At 37.5% G+C, this 16276-nt stretch overlaps 1 protein-coding gene across 8 annotated transcripts in view; it reads left to right on the forward strand.

The window, feature by feature from the left end:
- Window positions 1–16276, forward strand: part of ENOX1 (ecto-NOX disulfide-thiol exchanger 1) — a 362929-nt gene that overhangs the window by 281924 nt on the left and 64729 nt on the right. For all 8 annotated transcript variants that reach the window (XM_068182225.1, XM_068182224.1, XM_068182223.1 and 5 more), the window contains 2 exons: window positions 12037–12143; window positions 15428–15545. In XM_068182225.1, coding sequence (XP_068038326.1) covers window positions 12037–12143; window positions 15428–15545 — 225 coding nt within the window. The remainder of the gene's footprint in view (window positions 1–12036; window positions 12144–15427; window positions 15546–16276) is intronic.

Consider the following 16276-nt stretch of genomic DNA (forward strand, 5'->3'; position numbering starts at 1 on the left):
ATTCAGAAATGCCTTCTTCAGCTGCATTTAAAAAAGTCCCCCATTGTCAGCAGGCTGAACTTTAGTTAAATCAGTCTAAATTAGCCCATTTGTCACCAACTGTTGTAGAACATCTGTCACTTGGAAATAGAGATCCCTGTAGTTTCAGGTGGAAATATGCAGTTTTGGCTATCTGTTTTGCTCCTGTAATGTGCTGAATGCTGAACTTGCAAAACCAGAAATAGCTCTGGCTTCAAAATGTAAGTTTCCTAGTGCCACAGTAAAAGCAGAGTCTGGAAGAAGAAAGTTTCTGACAGATCTGGCCTAGGAGGACAAGGTCAGCAAACAGCATCCTCAGGGAAAGGTGTTACACTGTGGATTTTATAAGAACAAGTTTTATAAGCTTTCCATATGTTCCCCATTGTTTATTTTATAAACATCATGAACATTGACCATTATTAGCATTAATATGTCTTATTAAAATTCCTTGCAAACGTGCTGTGAACAGATGGATAATGTTTTTCCTTTACACATGTATATGCCTAAGATTGCTAAGCATGGAGATTCTGAAATGAGCTTCCCTTTTTCAAGGAATTTTGGATTGATCTGTATTTGAATTGATCTGAGGAATATTTTTCATGCATCTTTTTCTGCTGCTGTTCCACAGTCCTGCATAATTGCTTACAATATGTCAGTTGTTTTATGAAGAAGAATTTGAAAATACAAGATGTCCAAAATAGGTGTGTGTGGCCTATTAAATTCTGCAGACTGACAGAAACCCCCTTCTTCTCTTCTGCAGTAAGGATCCAAAAGTCTAGTGTAATGCTGCAGCTGTGTGGCCATTTGACATAAATATTACGGTACTTTAAAAATATCATGTGGCAGTCCTCTCCCATGAACTAGTTCAGATGTTAACTTAGAGCTGACCATCCTGGGCTTTCTTTGTAGTCAGAAGAGAAGAATAAGAATCTCCCCAGAATGAGTCATCAAACTGACCTCATGGTGCTCTTCCAATAAGATGAATCATCCCTTGGATATGCCATTTTTTTTTCTCTGCTGCCCATAGAGGATTCACAGGGGGCCTAGCTCTGAACCACATGTCCCAATTTCTCATGCCTTGTTCAGAGCAGATTAATCCCACTTACTGTGTACAGCATTGATACAGACAGGTGTAGCATAAGGGAAGAACTTGGAATTAGATAAAAATGCCAGCAATGAATGTTATGGAGAGTGAAAAAGAAATAAAATTGGCTTCAAGTTCACTCACCTGGAACACACACACTCACACACATACACACACACAGTCTTACTGGGTCTCAGTAGAAAATACTTTCTTATTAATGAGGATTACTGTGACCAGAGCATTTCATCTTATGGCCTAACTAATAAAGAAGTACAGGCGTTGAAATCCCTGCTACAAATTTGTGCCTGGAGGTATTTAGGAGATTACTGAGCAGATTACCCCTAAAAATTTGGGTCAATTGCTCAGCACGTGAATTAATTACCTCATCAAGGTACTTGTGCCAGGATAATCTGTGAAACAAAGTGTATTACTGTTGTCACACCACAAATTTATAGCACCTGATTTAAGTGCTACAAAGAGTCCTAGCCTTGGTATGGTGCTTCTTCAGTTATTTAAGGGATAAAGAGAGAAAAATGTCCACTTCCTTATTTTTATTAAATTACTTAATTTTTCTAGATTTGCATTTGTGCTTAAAGTATGGATTGTTTTCAAGGATTTTTTGATAGGTCTGTCTTTATGGTTTGACATCTATTTACTTCCACAGTTTAGATACATTTGACACTGCCCCTTGACTTTCCATTCATCTATGTTTCATTTCCTCCCAAACCACCTTATCAGTCTAAGGTTTACAGACGTTGATCCTCATGTTTAAGGAAAATGGAGGCCCTAGAGATATCCCTGTTGGGCCATTGGTGTTTTTTTAGACTACACCAAAGCTGCAATTACCTCCTCTGACTCTCTTCTCCATGCACTATAAACTTTGTCTACCTCTTACTGAGTTTTCAGACTATTTAATGCAGTCTCCCTTGACAACACTGAAAAAGGTACCTACAGGTGAATAAAATTTCCATATTCAAAAATTAATTTCATATCTAAAGAGTAAGACACACAAGGTGGTGGAAGTGTCCCAGTATACTAGTTCATAGGTTACACACACGGTGTAATGAAATCTCCCATGGCTGGTAACTGAGCAGATAATGCACTCTATCTTTTGATCACTTTTGTTCATTTTACTAAAGAGCTAATGGACTTAGTGGACTCTGAAACCAAGTCCCCATCAGAGTCTCTGAATCAGTCTCTTGTGTGCCTGTGGGAGAACAGTGGGAAGGTGGATTTTATCATGGAGCCCCCTGGCCAGATTACTTGACATAGAATTATAGAATCAGTAAGGTTGGAAAAGACCTCCAAGATCATTTGAGTCCTGCATTCGAATGAACACCACCATGCCACCTAAACCATAGCACTAAGTGCCACGTCCAATCATTTCTTAAGCACTTCCAGAGATGGTACCTTCACCACTGCCCTGGGCAGCCTGTTCCAATGGTTAACCACTGAAAAAATTCTTCCTCATGTCCAGCATGAACATGGACAAGGGGGAATGGCTTTAAACTGAAAGGGGACCATTTTAGATTGGATATCAGGAAGCAAAATACCGTGAGAGTGGTGAGACACTGGCACAGGTTGCCCAGAGAAGCTGTGGATGCCCTATCCCTGGCAGTGTGCAGGGTCAGTTTGGATGGGGCTCTGAGCAAGCTGGTCTAGCGGAAGGTGTCCCTGCCCATGGCAGGAGATTGAAACGAGATAATCTTTAAGATCCATTCCAATCCAAACCATTCTATGATTCTGTGGATTATGAGATTATGCAGTTTACCTGCTTTGCCGGTTGCCGAGCATCTTCAGCCCTTATTTGTGAAACAGGAAGTGAAGCTAGATTCAGCTTTGAGCTGATTCAGTAGGCCTGTCCATTTAGGAAGAATCAAAGGTCTGGGGAGAAGGCTGTGTGTCATGTGCCCCTTTTTGGGACTCTCACAATTGTAACCTTGAGTTTTCCTTTCCTTTCTACTAAAGGACTCCAGTGGTATATTAGATTACATCAAATATTTTTATCAAATAGCTGGTAGATATCTGACATGAATTACACCCTTATCAAAAAAAATTGTATTTAAATAATTCTGAAGGGAAAAGCATTCTCAATAGACTCAATAAAATTCTCCTCCTTTCAGCTTTCTTCATTTTCATTCTCCGATTTTCCTGGATATGATTTAATCTGTTTTAACATTATCAATGCCTTCACATTTTTTTTAATGTTAAAAAAGTAAGAAAAATGTTAAAAATCCTTTTTGAGTTCTCTTCAGAAAAATGATTGGCATCAGTTTTGTTTTTCTCTTTACAGGTTCACTTCAGAAGTTGCTTTCTTGCTTTACAAAAGATAGAATTTACATTGATACAATGATGATTGGTAAAATCACTGTCTCATCTGATTTCCTTTAAACTCTATACTTCAGTACTTTCTCCCAAAAATCCTTCCACTTTTTAGTATTCTCATAGTACCAAAAATGAAGCCAGTTTCATTACAGATATTAAAGGCATGCTGGTTAAAATTCTCTTAGCAGTCAGACTTTATATATACAATCATGCTTTCCAGAGTATTCTTTGAATTGCTCCACATTAATAACAACTTTTAAAAGGATTTTCCTGCTCTTTAATTGTCCAGTCTTACAGTCTTTCTTTTCTTTGCAACTGACTAATTCAAAAATATGAGCTTACTTTATGTGCAATTTTTAGGTCACCATTAAGCTCTTTGTGAAAGAGATTGAGTCATATAATGTGTTTTTACAGTGCAACCCAGTTCTCAGTTGGTGTCGTAGAATGCCACTATAATGAAAACATTAATTATTCATGTAATTAGTTACCACTATTATTTTTTACCTTGATGTATTTCTAAAAAAGAAAAAAAAATAAGTACAAAATAACCTCTGCAATCCATCCAGTTCCTTTTGTTAGCTCATTTAGTCAGTGTGCTCTTGGCTTGTTTCTATACTGATAATTTGTCCAGTAAAGCTCAGCTGGATCTCTTTATTCTTTTCTCAGTTGTCCTTCTATCCATGATATTTTCTGTCTCATATACACATTCTCAAAAGCATTTCTATACAGGATGCTGTGGCAGTGACAGAGAATAGAGATGAAAGGCTCCATTTTTATCTTACCTTGTGTTCTTCTAGTTCCTCCCTTTCTTTTGGCAGTATAACCCTTTGTGGTTAGAATTTGTAGAATTTCACATAGCTAATTCTTCTGTGTTTAATTTTCTTTGAATTTCTGCATTCCTTCCATTGTCTGTCACTCCACCTAACGTCAATACAAATCTTGGTATTGATTTAAGAATGGACAGAATTTCAACAGAAGCTCTTCTATTATTTTTAAGAGGTTTTGGGTTTTTTTGTTTTTTTTTTTTTTTTTTTTAATGTAGTCCATTAAATAGGCATGGTATATTGCAGAAAAATAAAAGCACTGCCTTCCAAGAGATTTCAGTCTATTTTGACAACTTGTGCCACTTGCTTGGAATCTGCATTTCTCCTAGATGGTGACACAAGGTTCAAGGCAAAGAAACACGTGGAAATACGTGCTTGTTTTGATTTGCCTTGCTGAGTAGAGACAGTGGTAAGGGCCTGATGCATCACAGAACTGAGCTGTAAATATTCTATGGAAATAAAGGATGAGGGAAGAGACATCTGGCATGGAAGGAAAAGTGGTTTCACCCAAAAGGATGAGTTGGCTGTGCATACCATGTGGTCTGCACGTCTAAAGCTGTTCAGACTGCTTATAAAGGATTGAATAAACCTTATAAATATGAACAATCCGATGCAACTATGAGTGATTGAAATACTTGCTCCCTTCAGTGTATACTAAGTCATGCTTCATGTCAAATCATTGAATTTTTCATAAGTGCTGTAGTTTATGATGATGATAGAGATGTTATGGGGCAAGAAGAGTTTTGGAAAGGGATAGACTATGTGGGAAAAAAAGATGGACACACACAGAAGGAACAAAAATACAAAAGGAAGAAGTCATGGCAGGCAAGAGAACATAAGGTATGGCAACAGATGGAGAAGTAAATTTCACACCTGAAGTGCACGAGACAATTTTTTGTTTTGATTGCCAGTAGAGGATATGGCTGTTGAAACCTCCTCATCCACATCTTTATCCTTATTCTTCAGCAAAAGAAACCATATTATGCCCCCCAAAAATACTGCCCTCCTGATCTCCTAGGAATATTTTAATCTGCAAGATTCCTGCATAATTATTACTTCACTTAAAGGGACCTGCAATGGCTTAATGCCATTTATGATGTTCCTACATTGCAGAGTTCCCTGGGAGTTCTCTTTTTCAACAGATTTACCAAAAATGGTAGTTCCCACTTTTGCTATTTTTAAATCTGAGAACTGAGAAGAAAGCTGTGCCTAATAATAAATAAAAGAAAGAACAGCTAATTAACTGCAGTACTTTGGGGATAGTTTATAATCTTGTCAAACCAATGAAGAAAGCAGCATTCACTTCATCTTCCTTTGAGTTGGTGGGGGGGAGTTGAGGTTTTTCTAGGTTTTTTTTCTGGTTGTCAACACAAGGTCCATAAAGTCCATTCGGTAATGTAAGATGGTGATGTTGAAAGAGCAGGTACTGTGCATTTGTACTTGCCCTCCTGTGTTGTGCTGGTCTGATGTCAGGCTCCTGTTTGTTGAGAAATGACATGAAGGTGAAGTGGTCTTGTTGAGTCCGAGTGATTTATCACACGGCACAGTGCCAGCTTTTGCAGTTACACCAAGCTGTCAGTTCCTCTGTTGTAAATTAAATCACAGTTTCATAACGTAAAAGATTTTCAAAGCTTAAATTGTTGATAGATTTTCTAGCAATACCTTGCAGGGCAAACTAGGCTCTCTTTGATTAAATTGTTTTGTTTTTTTTTTTTTATTTCAAAGTTTAACAGGGAGCATTCTATTTCTAGAACTATCAATTGTTGATATACATATCTCAGACAAGTTACTGCACAGGTTTCAGTATGAGTCCTGTAAATTGGCCAATTTTAGTATCCCCATACTGCTCCCTCTTTCACTGTTCCCCGTTGGGTTCCTTAGCTGAAAGAAGGGGAAAGGAAAACAAAACAATGGCTGCTGACACAGGGATTCGATATTCTTACAAGACCAGGGGTTATAGTAAGTGTTGTGGTATAAATACTTCTCTTTTTTTTTTTTTTTTGTCTATGTGGAAGGATCTCCTTATTATATTAGAAAGAAGTATTTCTTCCTACATCACCCAGGTATAAACCACTGGCCATTCACTCAGCCTCTTAATAACCCACACGAGCAGACTGACTAGGACCAGTCTGAGTCAGATGGAGCAGGAAGAGGGGCCAAGCATGAACCCAGACACACACCCTGCTGGTCTCAAATGCTGTAGACCTAGTCAAAGGAAAATGTAGAAATAATTTAGAGAGAGGACATTCTTTCTAGTATTCAGGTAGGTGAGACAGGGTAGGAGGAAAACATCCTTCTTCCTCTGGTAAGTCTTGTAATTGCTGTCTGCACTGATGAGACCTCTGCACCAGGATGAGAGCAGAAAAGGTGAGACTGCTAGTAAAGGATGACCCCCCTGACTCTGTCTGCAGGATTAAATTAAGCTGAGCTAGGGCAGGCTGGCCCATACTGTTCAGCTGTTAGAAAGTTGTTGCTCTGAGTCAGCTAGTGTTTTCCCACAAAATGTGATACAATTTTGAGTTTGATGCAGGCCAAGTAGTTTCCCAGAAAAGCTTCTTTTTAGGAAGAGAGAAGCGCTGTTGCTGCAGGGACACTCAGTATGTTGTGCCTGTTGGTTTCAGGGAACAAGAATGGTCCCTGGTTGGTTTTGATTACTAGTACAGGTGTAGTTATTGGTAGAAGAGCAGGTTGAGGAATGGCATCCTTGCAAGCTGACCACCCACACAGCAAAACAATTTGGGAGATAAATCACTGCAGGCGCCATTCTCTCAGTCTGTCCAAAAAGGTGGAAACTGGGGATATAATAGTGAAGTCCTATGGTCTTCTCCTTTATCATGCTATGTCTTAACACCATGTCTTAAGGAGCCTACAGGCAACTGGGCAGCACACAGACTAAATTTCTCTGATGGAGTTGCAGATAATTGTGAATTTTAAAATGTTTTTTTTTAAAAAACACAGCCAAACACAAAACTTCAACAAAATCAAAAACAAAGCAGAGGGGCAGGTGAGGTATTTTGCACAGCTGTCAAAACCTGTATCTTCATTATACAAATCTATAATGGCCTTTGCTTATGTATCCAGCTGTGGTATGCTTTACTTTAGGAGCCAGCCCTTGCATTATCTGCAGTCTTCCCCAGGGTGATATTTCCAACTCTTATGTTTTCCTCTGCAAGTCAAAGGGAGCCACATCTGTTTCTCTCTCTGTGGCATGTGAATTGAGTAACAGGGAGAGGCTGCAGGTTTTCAGCTGTAAAAGTGAGAAAGGCAAATTCTTTTTTAAAAGTAACCATAACCAAAAGAATGAGTGTTTGGCTCAAATTAATTAAAATAATACATGTTTCATTACTCTGCAATCTGTCTATCATTTCTTGTACCAATGTCACATGTAATTTACCAATGCACAATTTTAGCCTTGGACTTAATGCTAAGTTCTGTTCAGCTCATTACCAAATGCCTTTCAGGACTGTTACCAAAAATATTCTCTTCCCTATCCAAAACTGACCTGGAGACTCTTAATTCATTCACTACAGCATCTAGCCTTGACTACTGTAATTCCTTGGTTTGCTGGGCTTGGAGCCAAATCGATTGGCAGACTGCAGCTTAGTCAGAATTCAGCAACAGGGCTTCTGACCCAAACCATGCCAACTCTGTATCCTCCCTGCGCTGGAACTCTATATTTGAAAAGCATGTTATACATTTACTGTAACAGTTTCCTTTACACTGTAATTTTATGGGTTGAATTTTTCTTTTACCCTTCATGTCAACTGTCACACTCTTGCAGAATTTTTCTGTGCTAAATTGCCATATATTCTACTCTGACACTTGCAGTAATTTAGTGCAAAGCCCTTTTCATCCTGTGTCCTTAATTGGTGGAATTTGGAGCAAAATTCTACATGAAATCAGATTATTTTATCTGCCAGCCAAGACTTTCATTTTTATTCTAACACTTTCTTTTGGTTTCTATTTGTTTCTTTTTCTATTATAAATTATATATATTACAATTTACAGTATAAAATAATTTGCACTGCAGCTTGTAATGTAATAAGCAAAGGAAAAATTGAGTACTTCTTAACTCCTGAACCCAGAGATAAATTTCAGCCTTCACTCAATCATGTATGTAAAATAGACTGCTTGATAAATATAATGCAGAGTAAAAGTATCCTCTCTACCTCTTAATCTGCAGATGAGGCTACACTTTGGTTCTCATTGATTTCTGTTTTTCTTTGGTAGTACAAGTTTAAATATCCTGTGTAAAATATTTTCTTGCCCTGGAGATATTCTAGTTGTCCATTTAATACAATCTTCTATGCAACTTCTGCAGGCATTGTTTAAGGGATTTTTGCTTTTTTTTCCTAGTTTTTCTGGTTGCTTTTACTTTACACTTGATAGCAATACTTTTCCCAGGTAGCATTCTTTATGGCAGCAGAAATTGAGGCTTAAACTTCCTATTGGTATACTTACTATGAGCTGGCACCTCTAATAAAGTGTATTCCACTTGCATATCACTCTAGACTTAGTTATTTGGGTCTTTCTGGTTATTTATAACACAGCAGAAAAACAATTAGATAATAATCCTTTGTCCAAAACGTGCAGCGTAAATTAGCAGCCACAGAATAAGTCATTAGGAAAGATGCAATTACTTACATCCTGTAAGCTATATTGATGGGAAAAGCATGACATGTTATGGACCCTTCCAGAACAATGAGGTTTTTTAAATCCTAATTTAGTAAGGAAATAGCTTTGCATATGGTCAATGAAAATTTGATATAGCATAGAACTCACTAACAGATGTTTGACAATGAATATTTCATGTTACTTAATAATTCTACTTACCAGTCACAATTGACACTATAGTGCATTCTGGAGTTCAAGGTGCCTTGGAGAGATAGATATGACCTGTTATATAGTTTTGGAAATTTCTTCCTGGAGATCAGAAATAATGTGAAAACCATGGTCAGCAGTGAGACTCAGATTATGGGGATATCAGCCCAAAATCTGGGGCCTCTCTTTGGTCAAGTTTTACCCAGACACAGACAAAAAATGAGTTAACTGAGGAGTTTCTTAGCTAATATAAACTTTTCATGGCTTCTCCCTAGGGGTTGAATCTACCATCCCTATGGGCTGTGTGCTGCTGGATCACTTACCCATACAAATTTGATTCTGATCAGGAGTGGGTACATCATGTCTTGTCTTCCAACTTCACAGACCACAAGCATTATGTCAGCTTTAGGCTTCCAGGGTACCTATGAGTAAACAAATGAGTCTTGGTGCAACAAGAACAAACGTGGCAGAGCAGGTTTACATTGAATTGCCATCTCATAGCACATGAGTGCAGGATTTTGGTGCAGTACAAAAAGATGTGGAGGCACTTCCCTGTACTGTCAAATGATGGCCTTAGCTGCTGTTTAGCTCTAATGTAATTCTTGGACACCTTTTATGTTGGAATTTACAAAGCTTCATAGGCTAGATCGCTGTGAATATTGAAATTGCTGTACATACATTGACACTTTGAATAGAGCACTGGTATGTTGGTCCTTGATACATATTAATTTAATATTCTCCTCTGCATCTTCCTTTTTATTATACCTTGCTACCTGTTTCATAAAGTTTCTTTAAATGCCTTGATTTTTAGCATGTTGTACTCATTCTATCCTACCTCTCGTCACTTTTTTAATTCCAAAAAGTTAGGTAAGTGAAGAAGATCCTTTTAGTACTCACTTTGTCTATTGCAATTATACAAGAAGAAGCTATGGCATCTTCATAGCTTGTGTTTCCATTGAGGAAAGTTTCTGAAATTATCAGATAATGACTTTTGATAAATCTTAGCACTTGTTCACATAATAGAAATTAAACACTTTAAAGTTCAAATGTTTTTCAAAATTCAGATGATCTTATTAATACTTATTAGTGGAAAATGGCAAACCAGCTTTTCCTCATATCTTTGCGAATCTTTTCTACTTGAATTTCTACTTGCAAACTGAAAACAGATTGTTAATTAGGCAAAATTTTCTGAGCACCTGGGTCATCAACAGAATGACAGTAATTAAATTCTAGCCTCAATTTCTATACACATAATAATAGAATGCTTTACCATTTTAATTCTTTTCAAAATAATTGAAAAAATATACACAGCATTATTTCCTTGATACATCCACTCTTCAGTCTAAGCAAGTTCTAATGGGCTGAAATTATCACATCTACCTTTAAAAGTTAAATGGATTACAAATGGATAAGATCATCACTGTAGGTCTGAAACACTTTCTTTATTGTAAACTACCTATACTTATTCGTTTAAAAAAAAAAATGAACTACAATTATTTTCTGTGACTTTAGAAGGCAATTAATCATCCCTGAAAGAAAAACTTCCATTCAAAATGTTGTAATTTTCTGGAATCTGAAAGCAGCCTTCAAAAGTGGTAAAAAAACAGAGAATAGAAGAAATGTGCTCAAATGAGAGAGATTAACTTTCCGTTCCAAAGGTGAAAGATACTGCTTCAGTAGGTGAGCTCACCATTTTAGGAAGGATAGGTTGCTATGTATAATAAGATTCTCTACATCTCTGACTTAAGGGAAGAATGAGAGAAACTCTAGATCAGCAAGATAAGGGAGCAGGGCAGAGGGTGTTACAGCACTCCCACCACCACTTTTCAGTGAGAGGAGCAAGAAGTGCTGCAAGCTGCCACTTGATAAAGAAAGGACATTGTTTCCACCCAGGAATTTAAACAGATAAATAGCAAAGAACCTTGTCAAAGAGTTGAAGCATTTTTCAGTTTGACTTCATAGGCTGGCACAGCTGCTCATTCATGAGAACAGCTGAGGTTTTTTGTAGAAAATCTGGATTTATTTGTGTTTTCTTCAGTTAATTGTGCTGGGATCAAGGCAACTTACATCTTGGCCAAATTATTTTTAGGCAGGTCACTGTTGTGGAAGGACAATTTTACTTGTAACTGAAGTGAAGAGAAAGGAGTGCTGAGAGAAAAGCTTTCTCAGCTGAGATGAACAAATAGCTAAAAACTTGAGGATCTTAATTATCCTAGAAAACTGATCTAAATATTGACATTTGGCTTCAGAACAAATTGATTAGAGTCAAATGAGGGAAGCCCATTTCACATCTGTTCTTCACCTTATATGAAAGAAAAAAGTGTCTGCTCATGTAAGTAACCATGCGTAGGCCATGGAGACAGCACTTATCTACCACAGGTGAGCCCTTTGATACTGAGTGGAGGAGAAGCAGCAGCTGCAGCCACGGCCTGCAGGTTTGATGTACTTGCAGGTAGAAGGTTTAGCCTCCTCCATGTGGAAGGTTTAGCCCTTCCCACCTGCTGACAAGTTCCCACTATCAGACAGTCACCCTTCAAAGCAGAGCCTGCCTGCCCTCCACACTTCTGTCCGTGCAGCCCGCTCATCTGTACGCCACTGCTGCGGGAGAACACATGTCAGGTAGATGTCTCGAGGGTCATTTCTGTGGTCACACACCTATTGCCACGCACACAAAGGTGTGTGCAGCACAGGGAGTGGTAGCAGACATCACGGGGAAGCATCTGCATGCCTGGTTCTTGATGCATAGTTAAGAGTTGTGTAGACTAAAGTTATGGAGACAGACTTGAAAGGAGACATCTCCAACATTGATACAATGTAAGTACAAAAGACACATCATTGGATGGATATTGATGATGTTGTTTCAGTAATGACATCATCCATAGACTCCTAGTGTCTTTGCTTTGCTTTTCTATAGTGATCACAACATAAATTGCTTGTCTTGTTTGACTTCCTTGTTCACCAAAGTTGAGCAGATTGTCGCCGTTTTCAACGCTTCTACCAGACAAAAAGCTTGGGACCATTTCTCGAAAGCCCAGCGAAAGAACATAGACATTTGGCGAAAGCATTCTGAGGTTGGTGATTTTATATTTACTTTCTATCCATCATCTCACAGCTGGATTGACACAGAACGAGTGTGATTGTAGCTGGACATAGTGTATTTGGCAATATTTACAGCTACCATTTTAGCTGTTAATCAGCTGGCCATTTGCAGTCTCGTCTACAGTATGAATTGCTCCCATTGCTCTCATTATGGTAATAGTCATTAAATAACATGAAGACAGGGAGCAATGTGTTTTTATTTTTCATGGAAAATTTGGGAAATCATTAGAAGATTATGTTTACTATCTAAAATAATGAACTGACATAGTGAAATTAGGAACAATATTTTCAAATAAGGAATTTAGGAATCATCGTGATCTGTTTTTAAAAGAAGAATTCTGTGGCAAAGATTTTTTTTTTTTCACTGTGCCATCTTATGGTCATTATAAGATGACTTTGAGTGAAAATAAAATAAAAAATTTCTTTCCTAAATAATGATTTAAGAATATTAAGTCCGTAACTGTGACCTATTCCTTCCCATTTGTTCTATGTTTATCTTTAAAAAAGTAGATACGTCACTTGTGTTGATTCTAAGTATTCTGCTTGCAAAGAAACCAGTATAAATGTAATCATACAACCACAGAGAGTTAGCAGTGTGGGACCATGCATGTGTGACTGTCATAAGCATGAGCAAAGGAAATGGGATTCTAACTCCCCTTGCTGTGAGTGGCAGCAAAGGAAGTGCTAGACCTCATCCTGTGTTTTGGTCATCCAGCTTTCAATTTTAATTCAGTATATACGCTATGAGCCTGTATTTTAAAAAGTAAGTACCGCTGTCTTTGTTTTCTTTCTTTCTTCTTCCTTTTTTTAAATTTTAATATGAGCAATTTACATACACTTGGTTTACCACCATGTGGTACAGTGTGTTGATTGTTACTATCACAGTCATCTAAATGATTTTTCTCTGTCTCAGAATAAAAACTTTAGAAGGTAAGGTGCACCTATTTAATTATTTTGTAGTACACTTGTAAAATAAGTGTTGTACACTTAGTTTGAGAAACATTGAAGTGCTGTGATATAAATCATTTGGATAACATTTTAAGTGTCCATTAACTAATGCTAAATTACAGTTGAATACCAATGGCACTAAATGTAACATCTACATGAATACCAAATGAATACTTTATTATCAGTGCTATTATGGTGAATACAAAATTACTTCAATAATGGGACACTTAAAATAAAATGTTAGCATAATTTATTGGTACAAACTGTATTTTGCATTTTGTTCACAAATATTTCATATACATAGTGGATAATGCCTTTGTTCAATTGAAAGTTGGGAAGTTGGGGATTGATCTTTGTCTTATCTTTTAGAGAAATATAAAAATCTGTTTTGCTAGTAATTATTTTAATTATATTAAGATCATCCCTTCTTAAACTAACTTTCTGTAAAGGGATGTGGTGTGTCATTCATTTGCTGGTTTCTAAATATTTAATAAACTGAAATGTGTAAGAGTTGGACTTTCCAGAAATGTTAATTCTCTACTCATTTTTTTTCAAAAATTACTGCCTTTTGTTTTTCCTAAGAGGAGGACAAGTAAAACAATTCAAAATTATATAAACCATCTAGGTAAACCAATATAATTTGGAAATGCCTGTTTTTCAGATATGAAATGTGATGGAAATAAATCAAATTATATATTTGATTTAAATTATATCTTCTAATATTGAATGATATTATCTGCTGATTTGTTTAATTACTTGATCACCTTCTAGTTTTTTCCTGAATTTAGAAAAGCCTTGCTAGAAACCCAAGGCAAAGAAAGACTTGAATACATAGAGATTCTCCATAGAAAATGATTGAGTTTGATGATAATGTAGACACTGATGCATCAAGAACATTTGTCCACTAATGAGGGAGTAAATGTAAGCGGATGTCGGCTCATACATGCAGTATCCTTCCCCAGGAAAATGTTCAGGGGCCCTTTTCCACTAAGGAATTCAGAAATGGCTTACCAATTTCTTGCAGAGATGCTTCTGATTTCATTAGACACTGGCTGACAATTTAGCCTCTTAATATTTTTTTTTTTTTTTTAATTTCAAATTATTCCCCTGTAAAACACCCACTAATTAGGTTCCTTGCCTTTGCTGGGATTAATGAGCGCAGATAAATTTTTCAGAATATTTGAGATCTGCCGATGAACCAAGGGTACAGCTCAAGAGAAACGCCTTCCCTTTTTTTCACGCAGCCTCTCTCTGACAGATTATTGTTAATTGCACAGAGCTGTTGTCGGACTCCTCAATGCTGTCTCCTCCTTCCACACGGCTCTCCCTTGTTTCAAAGATTTCAAACCACCTCTTTGGGAATTAAGCTCTTTGTTGGCAGAAAAATTAGCTGTCTGCGGGTGGACAAAGCCTACACTAATCACAGTGCAGCATCCCCATGTTACACCTGACAGGATTATTAGGACAAAATAGAGTCCTCTCAATCTTCTCAGTGCTGCCATTAAAAAGGCAGCCGCTACACCTCGCCTGCTTTTCTACCCAGAACAAAGACCGTCTAGACTCCTACAAAGCCCGCGTGCCTGCTGATCTTTTTCCTGGTGACATGTGCAGGGGCTGCCTGCCTGCCCTTGCAGCAGTCACCCAGAGACCGAGCTGTCCCTGCTGCCACTCGTTTTGGATCAAGATGCAAGGATTATCAGACCAGCGCTGTGGGACCTGGTCTTTTAAATCCAAGGCAATCTGGGCATAGAGACAGGGGGTGAGATTCCTTTGACCAGCATTAGGCAGTTACAAATACACAGCTCTTCATCTGCACTGTCTGCGCTCTTTGCAATCAGCAGAGAGAACGAGGCACTTTAAGGGTGCCTTTTAGTTAATACAACTTTGTGTGTTGGAGACACCTACATTTAGCCAAATGAATCGTACCCCAAGTGGCAGAGGGAAGCAAGAATTAATTATCCCTTAAGCAAGCTGACAATCTCTTTATCAGTCTGCTTTATACACCAGCTTTTAAGTATTATCCTTGTTGTTAAAACATTTTCCTATGTTTAGCAGGCCTAAAGATCACTCAACAGGGAAAGTCACCTTTTCTCTTGTTTTCCCTGAGTGTTACCTTTGATAAACTCAGTTCTTTCACAGGAATAATTCCCTGTGCTTCTGTTTTTATAAATATTCATACACAAATAAATATGATTACAATGATAAATTATGTATAATTAAAATCAGATCAGTATTAAAAACAGATACTAAATAATGCATAATAACTTTATGGAAGTTAATACTGACAAAAGGTAATTTTGGCTTTTAGGAGCTCCGAAATGCTCACAGTGAACAGCTCATGGGAATCCGCCGGGAAGAGGAGATGGAAATGTCCGATGATGACAGTGGTGACAATCCCAGTAAAAAGCTGAGAGTAGATGATTCAGGTAAATATATGCAAGTGTTGTTTTATTAAAAGCAAACAAAAACTTATATATGAGAAGTGACATGTTAATACCTGATTATATAAGACAGTATCTTATTTTAAACCCTCATAAATTAGTTATTTGAATGATGCAAGCTGTCTCTAGGAGGTGTCTGTCACCTGCAATGCTCTACAATGATGACAATTTTCCAGTTCTGCCCTTGGCTGGAAGCATTATGCTTCCTTACTGCACTCTCTGAAGCTTTGCATGACAGAATTTCATTCCATGGTGGAAATGATGTTTTATTATGAGACCAGTTCAAGTTATGCTTTGGTCAGTATTCTCTAAGCTGTACCTTTTTTTTTTGCAATGAAGACATAATAATCTCTAATCTCTATGAGAAATAGTATGTTAACCGTGGGGCTTTTTTGGTTGCATACTGCCCTATCAGGGTACCTATTTCACAGTATGGTACTGCATTCTGCATGAATTAGACACTCATTGGGTGGCTATCATGAATCCAAGAACAAGGGTGTATGTAATGTGAATAAGAAAAGCAGCTTTTTCAGCCTTCTACAAACACTCTGCTGTCCAGGATGGACACCAAGAGGTGGCTCAGAAGCTGCCAGATTTACTAACTGGTAACATGATCTGGAGGTATGCTTTGCTCTATTTCTTGGTATTGACTAATAATTTGTGAGTTGCTAACAAGTGTTTGTTTGTTTAGACACTCATATAAAGAATGAAATATT

The sequence above is a fragment of the Anomalospiza imberbis genome, chromosome 2 (genome assembly GCF_031753505.1).
Source record: "Anomalospiza imberbis isolate Cuckoo-Finch-1a 21T00152 chromosome 2, ASM3175350v1, whole genome shotgun sequence".
Lineage (NCBI taxonomy): Eukaryota > Metazoa > Chordata > Aves > Passeriformes > Viduidae > Anomalospiza > Anomalospiza imberbis.